At 45.8% G+C, this 24,733-nt stretch overlaps 1 protein-coding gene across 1 annotated transcript; it reads right to left on the reverse strand.

Annotated features, from left to right (window-relative positions):
* Positions 1 to 18,115: 18,115 nt before the first annotated feature.
* On the reverse strand, positions 18,116 to 23,369 carry LOC142071070 (uncharacterized). The gene is made up of 2 exons (XM_075125364.1): positions 22,766 to 23,369; positions 18,116 to 20,047 (listed from the first exon to the last, which is right to left on the reverse strand). The coding sequence occupies exons 1-2, from the start codon at positions 23,276 to 23,278 to the stop codon at positions 18,497 to 18,499; spliced, it is 2,064 nt and encodes a 687-aa protein (XP_074981465.1). The 5' UTR covers positions 23,279 to 23,369; the 3' UTR covers positions 18,116 to 18,496.
* Between the last annotated feature and the right edge of the window lie 1,364 nt (positions 23,370 to 24,733).

Raw genomic sequence — 24,733 nt, forward strand, 5'->3', positions numbered from 1 at the left:
TCCAATAGTTAGAATTAGGGCTTTAGATATTTGATTTTACTTTTTCTTCATACAATCTTATCTACCAGATAACAATCCACATCTCTTATCATGACTTCTATACAGGGTGGCCAAACTTGCTGACCCTCTGAGCCACACACAAGAGGCTTTTGAACTTCTGAAGACTAAAGACACGTACAACCTGCCCCATGGGGCAGCGCCTGCTGGGACATGGGGCTAAAGCCCTTAGATCCCTCTTCCTGCAGGGCAGAAGCCTCTAGTCCCACCACCCATAGGTGCCGACTCCAGGGGTGCTCTGGGGCTGGCGTACCCACAGGAAATATATGGTGGGTGGTTAGCACCCACTGGCAGCCCCCCATCAATGCCTCTCCCTCCCCCCAGTGCAGAAAAGGTCCCCCTTTTTAGAAGCACATGCCAAGGATGCCTATAACAGGATCGCTTGCCCCATATTGGCTGGAGGGCCTGAGGCTAGTCAACCTTGATTACTGAAGAAGCCACAAGGGGGAGAGATTAGGTGATTTCCCTATAAAGAGGGGAAGGAAGCGGGGGGGCAGGGGGATACTTCCGGAGATCAGAGACTGCTAGGAATGAGCAGGCTCCAGAGTCCTGGGATGGGAGACTGAGACTATAGGCAGGAAATGACTAAGAGTGATCCCACAGGAGAGTAAATTGCATGGATTTTGTTTTGAGACATTGAGTGTTAGTTGAGTTTATTTTTTATCTGGATAAACCCAGACCCCAAGAAGAGGTGTTGTGAATTCACAAAAAGGGTGTGTGGAGTTTAAAGAGCCCCTGGATGGGGAAATTGAGGCAGGCTGCCTGCAGCATGACACCAGGCCACGAGGGAATGCTTAGGAGGTGGCCAGTCCAGTGACTCTGCCAATCATCATCTCTTCCTTTTGCCATAGTATTAGAGTCATTTGTCCAATCAATCAGAAATAATCTAATAATAAATGGAATTACAATAGGAAACAGGGAACACAAATTAGCCTTATATGCAGATGATGTTATGGTATTTTTTGTGAATCCAACTCACATGCTACTAGAATTACAAGAGGAAATCTTAAAATTTGGCCAAGTATCAAGAATTAATATAAACTACAATAGGTCAGAACTCCTGGATGTAAGTGTGGGCTCCCATCTACAGAAAGATATAAATGGTATATATTTTAATTTATAAATTAAAGATAATACTTCAATAAGATACCTGGAAATACACATTTCTAAAAGATGTCAAAACCTATATTATACGTTTTTAATTAAGAAAATCAAAACAGATTTGGAAAATTGGCCAAAATACAAAGCTTCATGGTTAGGCAATATTACAGCAATTAAAATGAATCTCTTAGCCCCAAATTAACACACTTTTCCAAAACACTCTTGCTTTAAGTCCCTGGAAATCTCTTAGATCAATGGCAATCCATGATAAATTCATCTGGGGAAAGAGAACCCAGGGTTAAGCAATGTATTTTAAGGCCATGACAAAAAGGAGAATTGGCTTTACCAAACATTAAGTATTATTATCACTTAGTCATTTCAGAAGTCTGATGTACTGGCTAACAACAAACCCTAATAAGCACTGGGTAGAGAGAACAAGCTCATTGTTGTGAAATCAAACTCCACATGATATTCTGGTTAAAGAAATCCTATAGGACAAAACCAATAGATAAGCCACCCTTTTTTGAAAGCAACAGTAGAAACGTGGGCTAATTTATTTAGAAAGCTAATCCCACTCCCATCACCTCTATACAGCAAATACAAAATTTAACCCCAATAAAAACCTGGCAAGTTTTGACATTTGGGAATTTATAAGTATATCTCAATTTTGCCAGCTGTTTAGAGACAGACAATACATTTAAATTATTTGATGAAATGCAACAACTTGCAAAAGACCAGGATATCAATACCTACAGATAAGGTTGCCAACTTTCTACTCACACAAAACTGAACACTCTTGCCCTGCCCCTCCTCTGAGCCCATGCCCAGCCCCTTCTCTGAAGCCCCCCCCCTTGCTCTCCCCACCCTCACTCACTCGCTCATTTTCACCAGGCTGGCTTCGGGAGCTGGGGTGCAGGAGGGGGCTCTGGGCTGGGACTGAGGGGTGCGGGCTCTGGGGTGGGGAACCTTTTTTCTGTCACAGGCCATTGACCCATAGGAAAAAAACAAAACAAAAACACCAATCTCGGGCCACTCACCCATCCGGGGGGGGGGGGGGGGAGGGGGGCGAGCGTGGAGGCTCAGGGCTTTCCCTCTGCAGTGGGGTGAGCTGGCGTGGACGCTCGGGACTTCCCCCTGTAGCAGGGCAAGCTGGCTCTCCTGCCCTGTGTGGGGCGCCACTGGCCAGTTGAAATTAACCACAGGGCTGGATCCGGCCCACATGCCCTAGATTCCCCTCCACTGCTTACACATAGGAGCCAGAGGTGGGGGCATGCTGGCTGCTTCCCATGAGTTGCAGGGAGCGGAGGCTAGCAGGGAGCCTGCCAGCCCTGCTGCACTGCGCCACCCACCAGACAGTCAACGGCTCGGAGCCATGAGGATCCCTTTTTGACTGGGTGTTCTGGTCAAAAACCAGACACCTGGTCACCCTACCTATAGGGGAGACATTTTTCAAGCCCACCTCCACAAAGAGGCAAGAATTTGGGGGTGGGGTGGGGGAGGGAAGACTTCAAAAAGCTACGCACTACATCCATGAAATACAAAGGCTTATTCTTCATTCTATACAAAATAATTGCTACTGTTACTTAGAGGAATAAACTGTTCATGAAAAGATGAAAAGCTGATGTAGGCATCTACACCAGCATTAAGAAATAGAAGAATAAATGGAGCAATGGTGCCCACATCTTGACACACATTAATAAAAGAAAACTACGTTCAAATTCTTTTTCAATGCTACCTAACTCACCTTAAAATTAACAAAATGTATGGTATAGGGATGTGCAAATGCTGGAGAAAAGTATAACAAAAGGGGAAGATTTCCTCAATATATATGATGGCCTAAAAACTAAGACATTCTAGAAAGCCACTGGAGACTCTTTAAGGGAGATAGGAGTTATCCAACAGCTGACACCTGGTATTTTTATTAAGTGGTCTCAAAAACTCAGCATCTTATAAAAGCCAAAAAGAATTGATCACTCATCTTTTAGTTGCTGCTAGAATTACTATAGACAAGTAGTACTTGTCGCACCTTAGAGACTAACCAATTTATTTGAGCATAAGCTTTCGTGAGCTACAGCTCAGTGTGACAGGTGCCTCCATTCACCTCTAATGACACCTCCTTCTGGTTGCTCTGGGGGATTAGCTCTTTCTAGGGGATGCACCCTCCTCTCACAGTTGCACACCATCATTTCATCTCTTTCTCTCTGGTCTGCAGCCCCTCTCTTGCTCCAGGAACCGCAGCATCCTCTTTGTGACTTGCCCCTTCAACTAGGTCACTCATCATTCCCCCCTTCCAGAGTACAGTCTTTCAAAGTCTGTCACTCCCACAGTGACCCAGGCAGTCTTGCAGTTCACTGCCCCACCGGCAGTTAGGGGAACCTAGGACCACTCTCTACTCTGGATTCCAGCTCAGGGACCCTCTGATCAGCAGTTAAGGTCTGCACTATCCTATACCTTGCTGTTTTTCTGCTGAGCCTTTCCTACCTTTCTGGCTCCCCCAACTCCTGGGTTTGCCAGCCCAAACTCCCTCCTCCCAGGGAGTAACTGTAGACTACCCTCTATATACTTAAACACACCTCCTTTCTCCCAGGAGGTGACTGTAGGCTACTTTCCTGCAGCCCTACTTTCCTTTGCCTGTTGTTCTCCTGACATAGATGGCTGTACACACCCCAGCAGCCTTCGTGCTTGCTTAGAAGCTTCAGAGTGCTTGAAAACCAGAGGTTGAAAAGGAGGCTTAGTAGCAGGTGAGGCGAGAACTGCATGAGACCCTTGAAATGCTTAAATCTAACTATATCCCTAGAGAGCACCGCGAGGCTGGCTTTATAGAAATCCACACAGGTGAACTTCCTCCTTGATTAGGGCTTTCCTCTAAGCCTTCAGCCTAATAGGTACATTGGCCCATCTGGCCTCCATTAACCTCTTCAGAGCAAGTTTGGGGTAGACACCCGATCACACCAAGTAGTGGAAGAGGAGTGATGATCTAAAATCTATTGACTGGTATAAAAAAAGTGGGGGATATTCTGGTACCAGAAAAGTTAATCAATCAAGTCAGATGTTTACGGAGAGAAAGAAAAAAAAAAGATCACTATTTAGAAATCTGATGGAACTTTCTGGAGTTTGCTGGAAGAGGATCATCTCCCTCCACCAAAACTGCCAGTTTGAAAACTCTTTGAATACTAAAGAAGGGAAAAATACCTTCAATAATAGTCAAAGTTAAACACAAACTGAAGATATTAAAACAAGAACAAACAGATAGGAGGAAGGAGGAAAGCTTAATACTGTGTAAAGTTTTGATAGGACAACTAATAAGCAGGATATACCTCTAAATGTAAGAGCAAAACAAAACAGAAGTTTGAACCTAAACATGAGAAGAAAGACTAACTGATACTGTCAACTGAAAAGACAGGAGAGGAAGAGTAAAAAAGCATCAATTGCAGTATGTGATCAATATCAGAAGACTGAAGAAAGTGACTGGTAGCAGGTCTTGTCACTACAGTTTTAGAGACTTCTATAGGTCAGTTTATAATTGTATATAAGTTTATATATATTTAAGTTGTAAACTGAATTTTTATAAAATTTCTATTATAAAAGAATTGATCTGTTAACAAAAATATAATGGTAAGATGATATACCAACAATATGATGTGACCTAGCACCATTCTTAGGCACTGATTCAGTATTAATTCAGGTCCCAGCCAATCCTGTGAGTTTCTGCATGCCATCTGTTTGTTGCTAAGTGCTCAACTTCCAATGCAAACTGAAGGGATACTCAGCACCTGCCTATCAGGATCTGGCTTTAGAGATTGCAATGGCACCCAATACATCACTAAGATCACTTTGTGTATTTTCCTTTTGGGTGCCTTTTCCAAATATTGATTGGACCCATCCTTGTTTAACTCAAGAGTTCTGATGAGAGCACATTGTGAAATGATACATATGTATGTGGGTTTTTTTAAAACCCAGATAGAAAGGTCACTCCAGAGTTAAAATAAAACAAAAACACACCTAAGGAAGGTGACTAATTTTGTCAGGCATTACAACAGTAGTAACTATGGGGCCTGCATAACTGAACCAATATATCTTTTCAGAGTACAGAGTTGTGTTCATGAATATTACCCTGAAAATAATTTAATCTTTCAGCAGCACCAATTCCATAAACAATTTAAATTTATTTTTAAAATTATAATCTGTGAAATACTTCGAGATGCAACAAGGAGGGGCAGTACATTATTTCCATCGCAGCGGAGAGCAGAATCTATGACCAAATACAAAAGGCACAGAGAGGATTTATAGCAACAATTTCAAATGGTGCATCTTTACTTTAATACAGAGTCATCGATGGGAGCATGATATAAATATTTTATGTGTCTTAATATTATACTGTAATAAACAGACTATCATCTCTAATATTATATATATATATATAGAGAGAGAGACACACACACACAGAATGAAAAGTAGGTCTGTTGGTGACCCAGCAAATCCTGCCTTGTAACCCCAGCTTTGGCACAGATTCCCTCTGTAGCCTCAAGAAAGTCACGGGAGATCCTGTAAAGAGAACCACACAGATGGACTCCCGCCCTCATACAGAGCCCTAGTGAAGTTTCCAACACTCTGGAATTGCCCCCCCCCCCCCACCTTAGTCTGAGATAGCCCGAATCTGATGACCTTCAGGGCCAGCTGCAAAGTACATCTTTTTTTCCAGTCATCTGAAAATGGGGGAGAATTAAGAGGGTGGTAAATTGTTGGCCTGGAAGGGGAGCTTTAGCTTTTAATTTACCTAGTGTGTTTGTTATGGGTTATATTGAATGGCTCTGCAGCACTTTAGTTACCTCTTACTTTTGATGTGTGTATTTTTAAATTATGTAACTCTCCGGCATAACTAGAGTGCATTGTATACCCTTTTGTGTGCCTAATCCAATAAATAAACAGTGTTCCTTCCACATGAGACAGTCATAAGCAAAATCAAGAGAAACGTCAGCTTAGCAGGATTTTTATAATCGGCTCTATGAACTGAAAGCATTTATGAGTTAAAGAACACCACCACATTCTTAGACATTCTGTACCTTGAAGAGGCCATTTAAATCCAAATGCTGATTAGCCAGATATGCAGAGCTAAACCTAATCTTGAGCTGAGCCAATCAGTTCAGGTCTTTAATTTTGAACTCCCTGACAATTCTGCTTGTGTAAATATTTGTGTTCATGCTTTGCATGTGTAGGACCATTTGAAATTTTGCATAGCTGCAGACTGAACACCTGCATACATCCAAATGAAAGATTTAGAGAACAATACTAAGCTTGCAGCAAAATTGTATCTTTGTTGCAGTGTTTGAGAGCTCAGAAAAATCAAATAAAAATTATATGACGCTAACAATATCAGATTGTGTCTTCAATGAATACCATCAGTTTGGACATCTGCTGTTATAAAGTGTTGCTTATTACTGAAGACTTAGAGTCTTAGTATTGGGCTCATAGCAGCACACTGATGGAATAGGCAAAAAGAACAGGAGGACTTGTGGCACCTTAGAGACTAACCGATTTATTTGAGCATGAGCTTTCGTGAGCTACAGCTCACTTTGAAGTTGTAGCTCACTTTGTAGCTCATGAAAGCTCATGCTCAAATAAATTGGTTAGTCTCTAAGGTGCCACAAGTCCTCCTGTTCTTTTTGCGAATACAGACTAACACGGCTGCTCCTCTGAAACCTGATGGAATAGGGAATAACATTATGCACTACCAAGGCAGTGGAGCAGCTACGTATCTGCTATTGCAGCTTCTGGGCTTCAGTAGCCTTTGAAGTTGCTTGCCCCTCAATGAGGGAGGAGTATTTGGCCAGTGGAGCCACGTAGTCATGTAATTGCTGGCCATACCACATACTCCAAAACCCACCAGGTGCAGGGCAAAGGGAGACTCCATGAGCACAGTTCTGTGCTAAGCAAGGAAGTACAATCCCCTAGGTTTGCAGGTCCTCTCCAACCTATAGTTTCACTGTGGTCAGTGTCTTTTGGAGGAGAGGATTTGCATCAAATGAATGTCTTTTTTGCAACTGTATCCCCTTCCTGACATCCATAAGCTCAATATAAAAACACCATGTTTCACCTTGTGACAATTGCTGGGCTTACCAGAGGTGCCACTTAGTGGTTAGTTCACTGGGTCCCAGCTGTCCCCAGTCTCTGGCATCCCTCACCTGTAATCTAATCACTTCAACACTGTGGCAGTCTACCTTTGGGTAAACAGCAACTCAGGCCTCTACCCCTCCCGTCATCAGTTAGGTTTGTCATCTTCTGGGGTAACAGAGGGCATGATAGCAAGCACCCTGGAGTGCTTTGGGCTGGCCCTGGCCCCAGCTTCACAGTGGGGCAAGTTCCTGGGTTGCACAACCCTTCCCCCAACCTGGAGGGTATTAGCCTCTCCCTCTATCCAGGGTTAAAGGAAGGCTGCAGTCCTGGATCAGCCCCCACCTCCAATGAGGCGCCCAGCTCAGCACTCAGCCTCCCAGGCTTCTCTCAGCCTTCAGCCCAAGAGAAAAAGCTCCTAGTTGCCTCTCACCTGGGTCTCCTCCCTGGACCCTCTTTTAGGGCAGCTACTGCTTGCAGGCCCCTCCCCCGCAGTAAGGACTTGACAGGCTTGACAAAGCCCTGGCTGGGATGATTTAACTGGGAATTGGTCCTGCTTCGAGCAGGGGGTTGGACTAGATGACCTTCTGGGGTCCCTTCCAACCCTGATATTCTATGATTCTATGACTTCTGCTGTGCTCTTACTCAGGGTCTCTCAAGGATAGGTCAGTTCCCGCATCCTGTCTGGCCCCTTTCTGAGCTGCCCGGCTCCCTTTTAAACTCTTCCTCTGGAGGGTGCAGGCTCTACAGGTGCGATGGGGCAGAGTCACCTGGCCCCAGAACTGCTCCGTAATCCCTTCTGTTCCAAAGTGGGGTTTATACACCCCATCACACACCTATACAAGCAACGCAAGCTCATTCTGAACTGGATGAAACTTCACTTTTGTAAACTGTTTTGTTTTTCCAAATATGATCAAAAATATATTTGCTCAGTGCCCCGTATTTTCTGCTCTGACACAACTGAAATCTTTGAAGAGTAACTGCAAAGCCAAAATGAAAAGTGACTAAATCTCAGATCAATGTTCTGGATGCTTCCACTAAGCAGCACAGAAATAAGACTCAGCTAAGCTTTGCTAATATTCTTTCTCTTTTGTCAAATTCTCCGACACTTTCTGGTTTGCGAACTCAAACACCCAGAAGGCATCGTTATAGGACATTAATGATAACAGAAGTTTCACTTAACCCATGAGGATTCTGGTATATGTGACATCACAGAAAGATGCACTTGGGGACATCTTTACCAAGCTAGAAAGTGCCTGGGAATTTCACGGAAGATACGAGTTTTTTTAGCAAAGTGTAGCTAAATCTTGTTTCTGTGCTGACTACCCCACAGCTTAGTTAGTGATGAAAGCATTTTTTCCTTTTTAACAAGTTAAACTAATGTCCAGGCTGTGATATATACCTGAAACCTGCATATATATATATGTACATGTACATTGGGCAAACTGGACAGTCTCTACATAAAAGAATAAATGAACACAAATCAGATGTCAAGAATTATAACATTCATAAACCAGTCGGAGAACACTTCAATCTCTCTGGTCACTTGATTTCTGATCTCAAAGTGACTATCCTTCAACAAAAAAACTTCGAAAACAGACTCCAACGAGAGACTGCTGAATTGGAATTAATTTGCAAATTGGATACAATTAACTTAGGCTTGAATAGAGACTGGGAGTGGTTGAGTCATTATACTAAGTAAAACTATTTCCCCTTGTTTATTCCTCCCCCCCCCCCCACTGTTCCTCAGACGTTCTTGTTAACTCCTGGAAATGTGCTGGAAATGGCCCACCTTGATTATCACTGCAAAAGGTTTTCTCTCCCCCCACCCACTCTCCTGCTGGTAATAGCTCATCTTAAGTGATCACTCTCCTTACAATGTGTATTTTTTCATGGTCTGTGTGTATATAAATCTCACTGTATTTTCCACTTTATGCATCCGATGAAGTGAGCTGTAGCTCACGAAAGCTTATGCTCAAATAAATTGGTTAGTCTCTAAGGTGTCACAAGTACTCCTTTTCTTTTTGTAAATACAGACTAACACGGCTGTTACTCTGAAACCTGAAACGTGGAAATTTAATGTTCAGACTTGACCTCTGTTATGAACTCAAGTCTTTGGACTATGGATTCTCTCATACCTGCCCATTATGGCCCTGAATCTTCGTAAAATTGTTGTTCTGCTCCTGGATATAATTAAATGTCCAGCTGAAATATATCCAAGGTAGTGCTGGATTCACACTCCAATGTCTGTTACCATTACTTGCCAAATGACTGAGTACTTCCCATAAAAAACAATTGCACTCAACTATTTTTCATATATACGCAAAATATCCAGTAATTCAGTGGTTCCCAAACTTGTTCCACCGCTTGTGCAGGGAAAGCCCCTGGCAGGCCCGGCCGGTTTGTTTACCTGCTGCGTCCGCAGGTTCGGCCGATCGCAGCTCCCACAGGCTGCGGTTCGCTGCTCAAGGCCAATGGGAGCTGTTGGAAGTGGCACGGGTCGAGGGACGTACTGGCTGTGGCTTCGAGCAGCTCCCATTGGCCTGGAGCAGCAAACCGCGGCCATTGGGGAGCTGCGATCGGCCGAACCTGCGGACATGGCAGGTAAACAAACCGGCCCGGCCCGCCAGGGGCTTTCCCTGCACAAGCGGCGGAACAAGTTTGGGAACCACTGCAGTAATTGTATTCTGCTGCTATGTGCACATTATAGATTTTAAGGCCAGAAGGCACCATAAGATCACCCACTCTGACCTCCTGTATATCACAGGCCATTCAATTGCATCTGATTATCCCTATGCTGAGCCCAGTAACTTGTGTTTGACTGAAGCATGTATTTCAGGAAGGCATCTAGTCTTGATTTTAAGTCACCACTTCCCTTGACAGTTTAACCGCTGGAACAAGCACTCCCACCGTTCAAAATTTGTAACATATTTCTAATTTGAATTTGTTCGGCTTCAGCTTCCAGACCTTGACTCTTCTTGTGTCTTTCTTTACTAGATTAGAAAGCCTCTTAGTACATAGTATTTTCTCCCTGTGAAAGTTCTTACCAAGTCACTTATCGTTCTTCTTTTTGATAAACAAAACAGACTGAGCTCTTTGAGTTTCTCATTATACAGTATTTGTTTTAGTGCTCAAATCATTTTTGTGGCACTTTTCTGTATCCTCTCCAATTTTTCAAAATCTGTGAACAGATGTTCACACAAGTACTATACACAGTACTCCAGTATTGAGCTCACTAATGCTGTATACTGAGGTAATCAATCACCTGCCTGTGCCTACTTGCGGCTTCCTTGTTTATACACCCAAGGATCCAAGCATGAGTCTTTTTTGCCGCAGCACTGGGAGCTCATGATGAGTTGCTTGTTCACTGTGGCCTCTAAATCCTTTTCAGAGTCACTGCTTTCCCTCATCCTGTAAGTCTGGTCTACGTTCATTGTTTATAGATATATGACCTTACATTTGACTGTATTAAAACACATTGTTTGAATGGGTCCACCTCATCAAGTAATCCAGACCGCGCTATATGACTGTTCTTTCCTCATTATTTACCAATCTTTGTGTCATCAGCAGTGATTTGTAATTTATTTCCAGCTGACTGATAAAAATGTCGAATATTATCAAGCCCAGAACCAGTCCCTATGGAACTTCCCCATTTGATGATGATTCCCCATTGACAACTACTTTTTGAGATCTGTCAGCTAACTAGTTCTTAATCCATTGAATTTATGCTTTATTAATAAGCTAATCTTTAAATCAAAACGTTGGGCTGTGCTAAGTCAAATGTCTTACAAATGACTGAGTATATTATATGACTGACATGACTTATTAGACTGAGTCTAAGTATATTACATCTATGCAGTTACCTTAATCAACCAAATATGCAATCTCATCAAAGAATGAAATCAGGCTCATTTGACAAGACCTATTTTCCATAAGAGCATGTTGACTGGCCTTAATTATTTTCACTCTTTAATTCTTTATTGATTGACTCTATTATCATCTTTTCCATTATTTTGTCCAGCAGTGATTCAGGGTAACCAGCCTAAAGTTACCCATGCCATCCCACTTGTCCTTTTTGCATATTGGCATAATATTAGCAATCTTCCATTCTCCTGGAATTTCACTGGATTTAGTCAAAGGTTTGTTAAAAGTTAATGTCAGCAGAACTTTTGGGTACAAGTTCTCTGGGCCTGCTGATTTAAAAACATTTATCCCTTGTTGATACTGTTTAACATCCTCCTTAGTTACTAATGGGCTGGAAAGAATTTCACCCTCCTTCCTCTTTTCAAATGCAGAACAGGAATAAATACTGAACACTTCTGCCTTTTCTGCATCACTATTAACAGTTTTACTAGCTGTAGCTCACGAAAGCTTATGCTCAAATAAATTGGTTAGTCTCTAAGGTGCCACAAGTACTCCTTTTCTTTTTATCTCCATCTAGTAATGGGCCTGTAACATTGGTAGTATTTCTTTTGTTACTAATATACATAAAAATCTCTTAATTATTGTCCTTAGCCTTGCTAGCCACATTATTTTTAACTTTTTATTCATGTGATAGTGCATGACTTGCTGAATCTTACTTTACAGAGAAAGAAAAAAGGTTTACTTGCAGAGTTTAGAAGGGAGAACAGACACTTTTGTTATAATACATAACACTAGACAAATGCACTAGAAACTGTATACCTTTGCAAAGAAGAAGAAATGCCCAAAGATCCTATATGCAGTAGCCTTTCCATTCCTTGGAAAACTCCATGATCACAGCTCTCTACACCCCCCCTACGTAACAGGCAGCAGCATGGTGTACACCCTCACCACCTGCTCCTCTGTGCTGGGGGAAAACCATAGCTACACATACACCAGCCTGTGAAAACCACAAGATCAGACATAACTGACTAGATTGTAGTAAGTTAATGTTCACTGTTTATTTTGTAACAATGTTGCTAAACTGTTTTTACCTTTTGCGTTTGCTCTTTATTTTTGTTGCCTTTTTTTTTGCACACCATAAAGTTCTATTTTTGGAAACTCAGAATAATCTTTATTGATTTACACACCAACCATTACAGAATTCATAATGGGAGGAATCACCCACCTATATACGCTCTCTCATAAAAGCACCAGACAACAATAGTGTGTTTGACTGTTACAATGATCTTTTGAAGCCTCCCTCAGCCACATGGTTGGTTCTTCTCATAGATTCCTATACTTAAAGGTCACAAGGGAACATCGTGATCATCTAGTCTGACCTTCTGCACATTGCAGGCCACAGAACCTCACCCACCCACCTCTAACCTCTGGCTGAATTACTGAAGTACTCAAATCATGATTTAAAGAGTTCAGGTTACAGAGACGTCACCATTTACACTAGTTTAAACCTACAAGTGACCTATGCCCCATGCTACAGAGGAAGGCAAAAAACCCACAGGGTCTCTGACAATCTGTCCCAGAGGAAAATTCCTACCTGACCCCAAGTATGGCCATTCATATAGCTCTTGAATACCTCTTCTGTCTGACTGTTCAAATTTAGCAAAAAGCTGGTCCACTTTGCCCCTCCGCCCTGGCAGTAGCTTTTCCCCTTTTCCTCACAGATATTATGTAGTACACAACAGGGGCAGCAGGTTTGTATAATTTTTGGTGGTGCCCAGAATGCATCCAAGTCCCCTGCCCTCCCCCCCCCCCCCCAACACACACATACACACCTGCCTAAGGCTCTGGGAGGGAGTTTGGGTGCTGGGTGCGGGCTCTGGGCTGGGGCAGGGTTTGGGGTGCAGGACGGAGTGCAGGCTTTGGAGGGAGTTTGGGTGGGGTAGGGAGTTTGGGGTGCAGGCTCTGGGAGGGAGTTTGGGTGTGGAGTGCGGGCTCTGGACCGGGGCAGGGGGCTGGGGTGCGGGAGAGTGTGAGGAGTGCAGCGCTTACCTTGGGCGGCTCCCAAAAGCGATCTGCACACCCCTTTGGCAGTGGCTCCTAGGCGGGGGGAGGGGCGGGGGGTCTCCGCGCACCACTGCCCAGGCACTGCCCCCGCAGCTCCCATTCGCCGCGGCCTGGGGGCGGGCGGGAAGGGACGAGGCAGCAAAGGATACCAAGCCGCCCGGTCTGCCTCACAGCGGTGGAGAGTCACAGTTCCCCGCAGAGACCCCCGTACCTTCTCCCTCACACAGAATGCACGGCATCGGCACATTTGGCTCTGTGAATATGGGCCCTGCCTAAGGAGACTGCAGGGCGTGCTGGGTGTGCGGGAACCGACCTGCTCTTACCTGCTGTCATGGGCGGTGGGTGAAGCTGCCGCCTGGGGAGGCTACCTCCCCAGCCCACCGGTGGCCCCGCCCATACTCCACCAGTACTCTGCCCCAGGCCCCGCCCCCCGTGCCCAGGCCCTGCCCCTCCCCACTGTCTCCCTCCTCTCTTCCCTCCCCATCCCTGATCACCCCCTTCTCAGTCAGGGTGGTAGAGGTGCCTGTTCCTGACCTTAAGCCAGGGATCTTCAGTTCCAGACCTTAAGCCAGGGATCTTCAGGAGGTGGTTAAAGAAGGCGCTGCCTGAGGGCCTTACCTGCCCTGTGATCCCCTCTCAGGCTCACTCTTCTTGTCGGAGAAGTGCTCCTCTTTCCTGCAGCCTGTCCACGACCCTTTGCCTGGGCTTCTGAGCATCCTTTAACCTGCTCCTCCAGTCACAGCATAATCAGCAAGTCTGGAGGGGCAGGGCTATCTGGGCCCGGTATTGCCTTTTAACCCCTTCAGGCCCAGGGTGGGTTTTGTATAACCCATGACAGTCTTATTCTACGCAATCAACGTTACACACATTTAACAGCAATACATACCAGTTCAATGTGGAAGAATAGGGGATTGGTCCACCATGGGGAGATGCCCCCAGATTAATTTATCCTGAAAATCTCCCAGGGAGTGATTCATAACATTACTAAGGTTAGTAAATAAATTGGTTAGTCTCTAAGGTGCCACAAGTACTCCTTTTCTTTTTGCGAATACAGACTAACACAGCTGCTGCTCTGAAACCTGTCATTGTAAGGAGATAAGCTATTACCAACAGGAGAGTGGGTTTGTGTATGTGTGTGTGGGGGAGAAAACCTGGATTTGTGCTGGAAATGGCCCACCTTGATTATCATACACATTGTAAGGAGAGTGATCACTTTAGATAAGCTATTACCAGCAGGAGAGTGGGGTGGGGGGAGAGAAAACCTTTTGTTGTGGTAAACACCCATTTTTTCATGCTTTGTGTGTATAAAAAGATCTTCTACACTTTCCACAGTATGCATCCGATGAAGTGAGCTGTAGCTCACAAAAGCTTATGCTCAAATAAATTGGTTAGTCTCTAAGGTGCCACAAGTACTCCTTTTCTTATTACTAAGGAAGTCTTCTCTGAGATTGTGTCTCTGTGTTATCAGGTTGGTGAGGCTTGCATTTTTAAGTAGGTAGAAGAGTAGGAAAAATATGTATGGTGTTTTTTGTTGGCAATGAGAATCATTTTAGCTCTTTGGGAAAATGTTGGTACCTAATACTGTGCAAGTGGTAATGGAACATTTTAGCAGAAAAGAAACATATATCATAGAATATCAGGGTTGGAATGGACCTCAGGAGGTCATCTAGTCCAACCCCCTGCTCAAAGCAGGACCAAGCCACAGTGTTTGGCCCAGATCCCCAAATGGCCCTCTCAAGGATTGAACTCACAACCCTGGGTTTAGCAGACCAATGCTCAAACCACTGAACTATCCCACCTCCTAATGGTGAAGCACCATTAAACTGACTTTTAGCAGCTGGTAGTACAGTTTAAGAGATGCCAAAATCTGGGTTTGGTTACACTGATGTAGCCCCAAAGATGTCCACTGGTGTAATCTGAAATGGAAATTTGTCTGAAGATGTTTACAGCCTCCAAGCTGGCATCTTGTAATTCCTTGGGCCTTCATTTATAAGAAATCTATACTTAGGCAAACTGTATTTCATTTCAATGGTATACTTAGCTTTGAATCCCATATGGCAGCATCCAAACCAATCCTACTTGCCATTTTCTGGAAATGTTTAGAAGTTCTGGAATACTACATGCAACCCTGTAAGAGGAGAATTTGGCACAATGTGCTTATGTTATCTTGCTTGCTATTTTATCTTATATGCTTTACTGATTTGTTTATTCTTTTATTCACATTAGAATACAAAATTTACTCTTCTTTTCTTTTCTTACTCTATTTTAGTTTGAAAGAAACACCACTGAACCTCACATTATCCTTATACAAATAACAAGTGAATCCCATAATGTGGCCAGGCCAAAAAGGCTTTTTTAAATAAACTCCACTCAGAGTTATTGAGACAAAGAAAATAGAGTGATTCAAGAAACATTTAAAAAAGCCATTTGAAAAAAGCAAACTAACAAAATGGAGGAACATTGATCAGCTAAATAGCCTTTTATCATTCCCATGTTCTTTTAGGTACTCTCCTCGCTTTTCTTTTCTTAATGATCTATAATTTTTCATCTCCAAGAATAAGAAAAAAAGGTTTTAAAAAAGTTTAGATCAAAAAGATCCCCTATCCTTTAAGCGCTATAATAAAAAGCAATCTACAATCCATCCTTCTGGACTGAGGAGAAGCTAGGTAACCATCTTTTGTTCTGCTCCTCATGCTCCATTATTTTCAATCCATGTACTCAAGACATATAACAATTGATGTCACTGAAATTTATCTGAGCTGAATTAGACAATGCTAAGTGCTTTAGAAGTGCCTGTACCTATCTTTAAAGGTCTTCACAGTGAGCACTAGTATATCAATGAGTTACACCTCTTCCCTTTGTCATCATCTGCATTAATAATGGACTGTGAGCATGTCTCCAGTGCTTGTTAAAAGATTTTTGTTTTTTACACATTCCACATAAGATTTGATGATGAAAAGTAAAAATTAAATGAACTACAGCCAAAGTAGTTGGATTTGTTTTATTGGAACATTATGACAGCTTATTTTATTTACTTGTTGATTTGTGAGGATTATATTGCTCTCTTAGAAGGCTGTTGTATGACAGCATTTAACACCTGTAGAAAGTGGCTGTGCTTTCTACTGCTGGTGTAATGTGTAAAAAAAAAAAAAAGAAAAAGAAAAGAAAAGATGATCTAAGAAAATCCCCTAAAGACTCATTAAGAAGCTTACTGTCTGCACATTAGTGTATTGTGATAAATATATTTGCTGATTTTGATGTCAACATCAACTAACACGTATGAAAAGCTTATGCAACATCAAGGAGGTTAATAAAATAAAAACATTCAGTTTAAGGGGTTAGATTAAACTAAACTGTGATTAACAGTTTACCATTACAAACAGTATCAAAAGGCAACGAGGAAATGACTGCATTATGCACAGCCACCACTACTATAAAGGTTCTAAAATAAAGTTCTGGGGTGCAACCCAGATCAGTGTGGGGTTGTGCCCCTGTCTGTCCTGTAACTCTAGGTGCCTTAAATGCTCTGCTGCTGTGACTCAGAGCCTGGGCCCTAGAAGCGGGGAGACAAGCCTGCAGGTCACACCCTGGGTGTCTGTGTGCTGTGCATCTCTGGATAAGCAATGCTGCCTCCTGCAGCCTGCCTACAGCACAACAGCCCCACCCTGGCTTCCACCAGCCTTGGCTACTACTTGCACCATGAACCCAGCAGACCCCCCCAGGCCTGAATTTCCCTAAAACTATGTGCCCTGAAGTTAGGGTTGCCAACTTTCTAATAGCACAAAACCAAACACCCTTGCCCCTGCCCCACATCTGCCCCACATCTGCTGCTACCCCGCCCCTTCTCTGAGACCCCGCCCCCATTCACTCCAGCCCCCCTCTCTCCGTCACTTGCTCTTCCCCACCCTCACTCACTTTAACTGGGCTGGAGCTGGGGGTTGGGGTGCAGGAGGATGTGAGGGCTCCAGATGGGGGTGTGGGCTCTTGGTTGGGGCTGGGGCCAAGGGGTTTGAGTGAGGGAGGGGGCTCAGGGCTGGGGTAGGGGGTTCGGGTGCAGGAGGGGGCTCAGGACTGGGGTTGGGGGTTGAGGGTGGGAGGGGGTGCGGGCTCTGAGAGGGAGTTTGGGTATGGGAGGGGGTTCCAACCTCGGGCATGGGGTTGGGGTGGGGGGGTGCCATCTGAGAGGGAGTTAGGGTGCGGGAGGGGGTTCCAACCTGGGGCAGGGGGTTTGGGGTGCAGGCTCCAGCTGGGTGGCACTTACCTCAGGCGGCTCTCAGTTGGTGGCGCAGTGGGGTTAAGGCAGGCTCCCTGCCTGCCTTGGCTCCGCGCTGCTCCTAGAAGCAGCTGGCATGTCCGGCTCCTAAGTGGAGGTGCAGCCAGGTGGCTTTGCATTGTACTTTCTGCCTGTGCCCACAGGTGCCACCCCCACAGCTCACACTGGCCGTAGTTCCCGGCCAATGGGAGCTGCAAAGCCGGCGCTGGGGATGAGGGCAGCACACGGAACTTCCCTGATCACCCCTTGGCCTAAGGGACAGACATGCCGGCTGCTTCTGGGGAGCTGCACAGAGCCAGGGCAGGCAGGGAGCCTGCCTTAGCCCCGCTGCACCAGGAACCGGACTTTTAACAGCATGGTCAGCGGTGCTGACCGGAGACACCAGCGTCCAAACCGGATGCCTGGCAACCCTACCTAAAGTATCCAGTCCTCTCCTGGACCACTCAGAGAAATAATAAGGTTCTCTTGTTCCTTTAAAGAGACAAAAGCACATTATAACATTAACTTAACTGGGATAAATACACCCTGCCCTTCCGACACAGTATTGAGCTTGTTTATAGGAAAAATAAAACAAAATTTATTAACAGTGGGATACAGGTTAAGTGACGCCAAGTGTGGCGGTTCAATGATGAGACAGAACACAGCTTTATGCAAGCAAGCAGGCTGGTCAGCTGAGATGGGCTGTTCTGCCCCCCCGCCTTCCACCTTCTCCTTTTATTATATTTCTCCCCCCTAAGCATTACACACTGCTACCGCAAAAAGATACACAAAGGAATGTATGACGTTGATTAATATACTTATTTACCATCCTTTATCTACTACAATCCTGGTTCTCAGGCCTTGAGCCCAGGCTAAGAAAGCTTCCCACAGTTGCTGTCCCAACAATCAAGTTCTCATGGTTCATATCTAGCCCTTGTCCTTGGATAGAGCAATGTGTGCATTGCTTCTACAAAACAGTCAGGGTGTGCCCTGCCTGCTTCCAGGTGGAATAGCTAAACATGAACCCTTCATCCCCCCGTTTTTTATTTAATGATATTTGGCCATCTCATGGTAGCCGTCAATTTGTTTTGTCATGCTATTTAACTCCCAGACAGACAAGGATATAACTTGGGGAGCTTTCCAGGGCGAAATTTTACAAAGTCTTAACAAGGAAGGAATACATTGTACACAGCAGCAGCAAAAAATAAGCCCAATGATTACAAACACAGCATAACCAAAAAGCTGTCGCAGCCATTCTAGAGAGGGCAGCCAACCTGTAAGCCAATTCCAAAAACCCTCAAACCCCAGATCTTGGCGTATGTGTGTTGTAAGACTGGCCAATTCAGCCAGTCTAGTTTCTATGGAGCGACTATTATCAGTTAAATTAAAGCAACACATGTGCTGAAACGTGGAGCAGCCTAGATGGTGTTTCAGGAGCAGAAAATCAATGGCTGCTCTGTTATCCAAAATTGCATCCCTTAATTCGTGTTGTTCTGTGTTAAGTAAGGCAATAGCCTGGGATGTTGTATTAATTGCCTTTGCTGCAAAGCATGTCAGGTTATTTAAAGTTCTGGCTGAATACATAGCAAGCGCGGGGACCCCAACAATAGAGGCTGCTAAGGCAGTATACTCAGCACGACTAAAAAGCTCAACATCTGCAATACAATCATCTGAAAGGGGTACACTTCTTTTACTACGTTTTTGACCAGCAAAAGGCAATATAAGTGTCATTCTACTAAGACAGCAAAGGGTGCCATCACTTAAATTTGCAGGAATATAATTAAAGGTGCGTGAACCGCAAGTAAAAAACCATCCTGATGGTAGGATGATATGGCCATAATTATATGAAACATTAACAGCATGGGAACAATTTAAAAGGGGTTGAGAAATTTTTCGACAGCCCAAGGGCACCTTTGTACTAGTGCAGTTAACTACACGCGCACAGGTGACATTGTGAGCCCCGGCCGGGTACGGTGTGTGGAGGGATATAGCCGTGTGAGGCAGAGTATAGTTGGCCGGGCCCCAATTAGCCATGCTAGAGTACTGGGAAGAAAGATTCGCATAAGCAGAGAACAGTGTCTTATTCTCCATCTCCTCAGGGTGATGACATACTGGAATAAGGCATGTACCTAACAAATCTCCGGCTGCTACAGAATTAGATAGACAAAAGTGGGTAACATTTGCTATTGAAGCCAATCTTTCCCATATGTTATATGTCATTCGGGCTCGTAACGGGGGAAGCGCTTCCGAGCCAACCCCTACAGGAAATAGCAGGCACAAAAGGCACACAATCATCACAGAATTAGCAGTGATTTGGGCGAGAATCGCCACAAACAAAGTCTCAGGAGTCTCTGGCTGTTGATCTGCTGCCAGTCTTTGTTGGGCTGCGGCGACCAATGCTTTTACTGCTCCCCATGTCAAGGGCCGGTTTGGGACACTACGCCTCCTCCGTTTCCGTCCCGTCGTTGTCGACTCGGTGGGCAACGCGGTCTCCTCCAAAGTCAGCTGAAACTCTGGTATGGGGTTCGACAGCCCCTGGTGCCATGCCATGTTGTTTAAGTGCCGGTCGCACACACCGAGCTGGAACCCACAGCGGTCCTGCAGGGAGAGACACAGCAGCATATCCCCGACCCCAAGTGATTAGAGGTACTGGGCCCAGCCACTGTGGATCGGGCAGCTGACGGTAAAAGACACACGGTCTTTCCAGTACCTCAGATTTGTGAAAATGCCGATCCGCAGGGATCTGCTGATCTGCATTCAGTGTTAAATTATTTAAAGTAAACAAGAGGATATGCATTTGTTGTTGAATGTCTCCTAAGGTTCGGAGACGCAGCTCCCCTTGTTTTAATTGTTTATCTAGCAAGGTTTTGAGTGTGCGATTGGCACGTTCAACAATGGCTTGGCCCATGGAATTATAAGGGATTCCGTGTTTAAGACGGACGTCCCAGCGGGCACAAAAGGTGGAGAGGGCTGCAGAGCAGTAGGCTGGGGCATTATCTGTTTTAATTTGGCAGGGGCGACCCATAACAGAAAAGCAGGCCAGCAAATGGTGAATAACTTTGTTAGTGGCTTCCCCACGTTGTGGGGTTGCCCAAAGGAAGCCCGAATAAGTATCAACGGAAACATGTAAAAACGAATAGGGGCGGAATTGTGGCACATGAGTAACATCCATTTGCCACAGCTGATTTGCTGCGGTACCTCTGGGGTTAACGGCATAAGAAAAAGTAGGAGCAGCAGCAGCACAGTGGGGGCAGGAACGAACAATGGAACGTGCATGATCAGCAGGAATGTGAAACTGCCGGGCCAAAACAGAGGCAGACTGATGAAAAAAGGCATGGCTTTCAATGGGGTCAGAAAAAAGGGAATTTACCTGACCACGCAACGCGCGATCGGCGCGTGCATTGCCCTCAGTGAGTGGCCCAGGCAGAGGGGTATGACTGCGAATATGAGCAACAAAGTAAGGGAAATGACGAGTGGCAAGAAGATGCTGCAAAGACAAAAACAGGCGAAGGAGGTCTGCATCAACCTGAGGGGTAATGAGGGCAAGGGGTAAATGATCAATTACCTGATAAACATAATGGGTATCCACAATTAAATTAAAGGGACAATCAGCAAAAAGTTGAAAGGCCAAAATAACAGCGTAAAATAACAGCAGTGTAAAACGAGAATGCCAACGAGGGGGGTCACCCAACTGATAAGTGACTACACCTCGGTGGGGAGAGCCATCAGTAAAAAGAGTGACAGCGGAAACAATGGGTTGAGAGCGGCTAAGACGATGAACAACTAGGGGCACCTTTTGGGTAATGACCAACCGAGGATCTTTTGGAGGATTGTAAGAAATCTCTCCCACATAATCACAAAGAGCAACCTGCCAGGCCAAGGAGGTGTGGCGCAAAGAGTCAAATTCAGTATGGGACAAGGGGAGCACAATGGCAACTAAATCAGTGCCAGTGAGTTGCACTGCACGGTGGCGGGCTTTACGAACAAGATCAGATAGGGCATCTAAATACGGATAAATATTTCGAGGAGGGGTGGATGAAAGGTATAGCCATTCTATAATAGAGACGGCTGTGTCTGTACGGGGTACAAACAGAGCCGCAGTTGGCGTATGAGGGGTGGCAAGAAGAACCAATCGTAAGGGACGGACCTCTGGGAGTCTGTCCACAAACTGCTGACTCAATGCTGCATTGATTTGTCGAATGCAGGCAGTATGCTTTTCAGTGATGGCAATAACTGCACCCGGTGCCCGGGCTCCACGCAGGAGCTCAAACAACGGCTGCAGCATTGAAGTGGGGAGACGAAAGTAGGGCCGAATCCAATTTAAATGACCCAAAATCTGTTGTAATTTAACAAGGGTTAGGGGTTGAGGTAGAATTAATTCCGGACGAACCGGAGCAGCATAGGTTTGTAAAACCTTATATCCGAGGGAGTGGTAGGGATAAGAGCGTTGGATTTTTTCTGGTGCCACTAACAGGCCATTTTGGCCGAGAATCTGAGATAAAGATTCAAGCTGTTGTGCCGTGACCCGGGGACCACTTAGCAAAATGTCATCCATGTAATGGTAGACTTTTAGCGAAGGGTACCGGGCACGGAAAGGGGCAAGGGCTCGATCCACAAAAAGCTGACACAAGGTTGGACTATTTTGCATTCCCTGGGGCAAGACCTTCCACTGATACCTTTGAGAGGGTTGCTGATTATTATATTGTGGCACCATAAATGCAAATTTTTCGCGATCTTGAGGGCAAAGGGGGATGGTGAAAAAACAATCTTTTAAATCTAACACACAAAGTTGATCGGTTTGAGGAATTAAATTTGGATTTGGTAAGCCAAATTGCAAGGGGCCCATAGGTTGGATGCGTTTATTTATTTCCCTTAAATCATGTAACAGCCGCCAAGCACCCGATTTTTTCTTAATAACGAACACCGGGGTGTTCCAGGGACTGGTGGAGCTCTCCAATCGCTGTGCTTGCAAATGCTGCTGCACAAGCGAATGAAGCGCTTTTAGCTTTTCTAGAGGGAGGGGCCACTGGTCAATCCATACGGGCTCTAAGGATTGCCATACCAAGGGTAATGCGGAGGGCACGGTGGGTGAGGGAGGGTTTTGGGCCATCAGATGTTAATATCGAGGGTGGTGTCTAACTTTGTAAGTAAATCACGGCCCCAAATATTGAGGTGGACAGGGAGTACAAAAGGGCGGATAGTAGCAAGGGTACCGCCTCCCGGTTTAGAGACTGTGACCCAAGACAAACTGTGGCGCCTGTGTTTACTACCCCCGATCCCCCAAAATTCTTTAGAAGGAACCATAGGCCAACTAACCGGCCACTCCAGATCACGAATCACCGTAACGTCAGCTCCAGTGTCCACCAGCCCTGTAAAAGGAACATCATTTAAGAGAAGTGTTAACTGAGGTTTCGAGGGGCGGACTGACATTGTCAGAGCAACAAGTGGAGAAGACGCGCTGTGAGACGGCGAGTGAGACAACGTCGATCCAAAGCCGCCTCCGCCCTGAGTTCGATCCTCGGCAGCTGGCACCTGATAGGGGACTAAAATCAATTGTGCAATTGACCGTCCACGCGGGAGCGACTGTGGAAGATGAGTCCACACCTGAACCTTAATAATGCCAGTGTAATCAGCATCAATGACCCCTGGAATGACAAAAAAGCCCTGTTTCCCAGCATGTGAGCGAGGGAGAACAAGACCTACAAAGCTGGCAGGGAGAGGTCCCGTCACCTGTGTAGGTATGGCACAGACCTCCCCTGGCAGCCGAAAGTCAGTGTCCTCCTGCATGATCAAATCAAGCCCTGCACTTCCAGCAGTCGCCGCCCTCATAGAGTCTACGGATTTTAAGGCAGAGGAGCGGTTGTCTGAGTGGGAAACACCCCCGTTTGGCCCTGGGTTCGGGGGGGACCCGTCGCGCGGTTTCCCGACCCGCTACGACACTGATTAGCCCAGTGATAACCTTTCCTACACTTGGGGCACTTCTTTGAGGGTCGGGCTGGTGCCTTAGATGAGCGGCACTCCCGCTGAAAATGACCCTCCTTACCACAGCGGTAACAACGCTTCCCCTCCTTCCCGGTTTTTCTCAGGGCGGCAGCCAGAACTCCAGCCTTGTGGGCTTGTGTGCCAATGTTCTGGCACGCCCGCAGCATGTCTGAGAGCTCTAAAATACCAGAGGCTTGCGCTGCCTGGAGAGCACGGCGGCAATCCTCGTTTGCATTTTCAACTGCCAATTTTAACAGGAGCTCGTGAGCTGCCTCAGTGTTATCCACCTGTCGGAGGATAGCCTCATGCAATCTGTTGGCAAAATCCAAAAAGGACTCTGAGGCACCCTGACGGATACTGACAAAGCTTTTGGTAGGCTTGCCTGAATCCGGGACCTTCTTGAAAGCATGCTGGGCACAGGTGGAAATAATGGGGAAGACGGCCTGAGGGAGTTGAGACTGCATCTCAATAGTAGCAAACGGGCCCTCCCCTGCCAAATGCTCATAAATGATACCGTGCTCTCTATGTACCTGAGCTTGGCGTTCTGCCATCTGCCGATACTCACTAATCCAAATAACATACTGACGGGGTGATAACATCATGCGCAGCAGCGTTTTCCAATCCTCAGGGATTAGGGAGTACCCAGTACCTATCCCTTCAATGAGACCACGCACAAAGGTGCTAGTCAGGCCAAACTCACGAATTGCTTTCTTTACCTCTCTAACCACCGAGTATGGCAAAGTGGTCCAGGTGCCCACGGGGTTGCCCTGGTCATCATTCTGCCAGGTCACCGGGCAAACTGAGACCAGATCAGCCAGCTCCTCCGCTGTAAGATCTGATTGAGCTTTCGCTGCGTGAACCATTTGTTGCACCAGCGAAAGCTTCTGAGCAGATACAGATGACCCTCCGGGGGGCCCCGGAGCATGGGGCCCCACGGACGGAGGGTGATCACACACTGGCTCCGGTGGGGAAGGCAAGGGAGGCGGTGGTAATGAAGACACTGGGGGCAAAGCAGGGAGAGGGGGGGCTGTGGGTACGGGAGAGGGTCTTTCCGAAGCGACACGCTGGGTTGCATCGGTAGAAGGGGGGAGAGCTGCAACGGGGATGGCTACAGGAGCCGACGGGCGTGGCGAGATCACCAGCCTCGTGAAAGAGGGCCTATCCGAGGTGACACGCAGTATCGCGTCGCGACAGAGGTGCCAGGCATGTAAAGCCTGCACGGGCGCCCGAGGCTCTTCGTGCAATGTCTGGCCCAATCGCTCCCAGTCCGCTAGCTTAAGGCTTCCGGCTTCAGGATACCAC

Source organism: Caretta caretta, chromosome 2 (assembly GCF_965140235.1).
Source record: "Caretta caretta isolate rCarCar2 chromosome 2, rCarCar1.hap1, whole genome shotgun sequence".
NCBI lineage: Eukaryota > Metazoa > Chordata > Testudines > Cheloniidae > Caretta > Caretta caretta.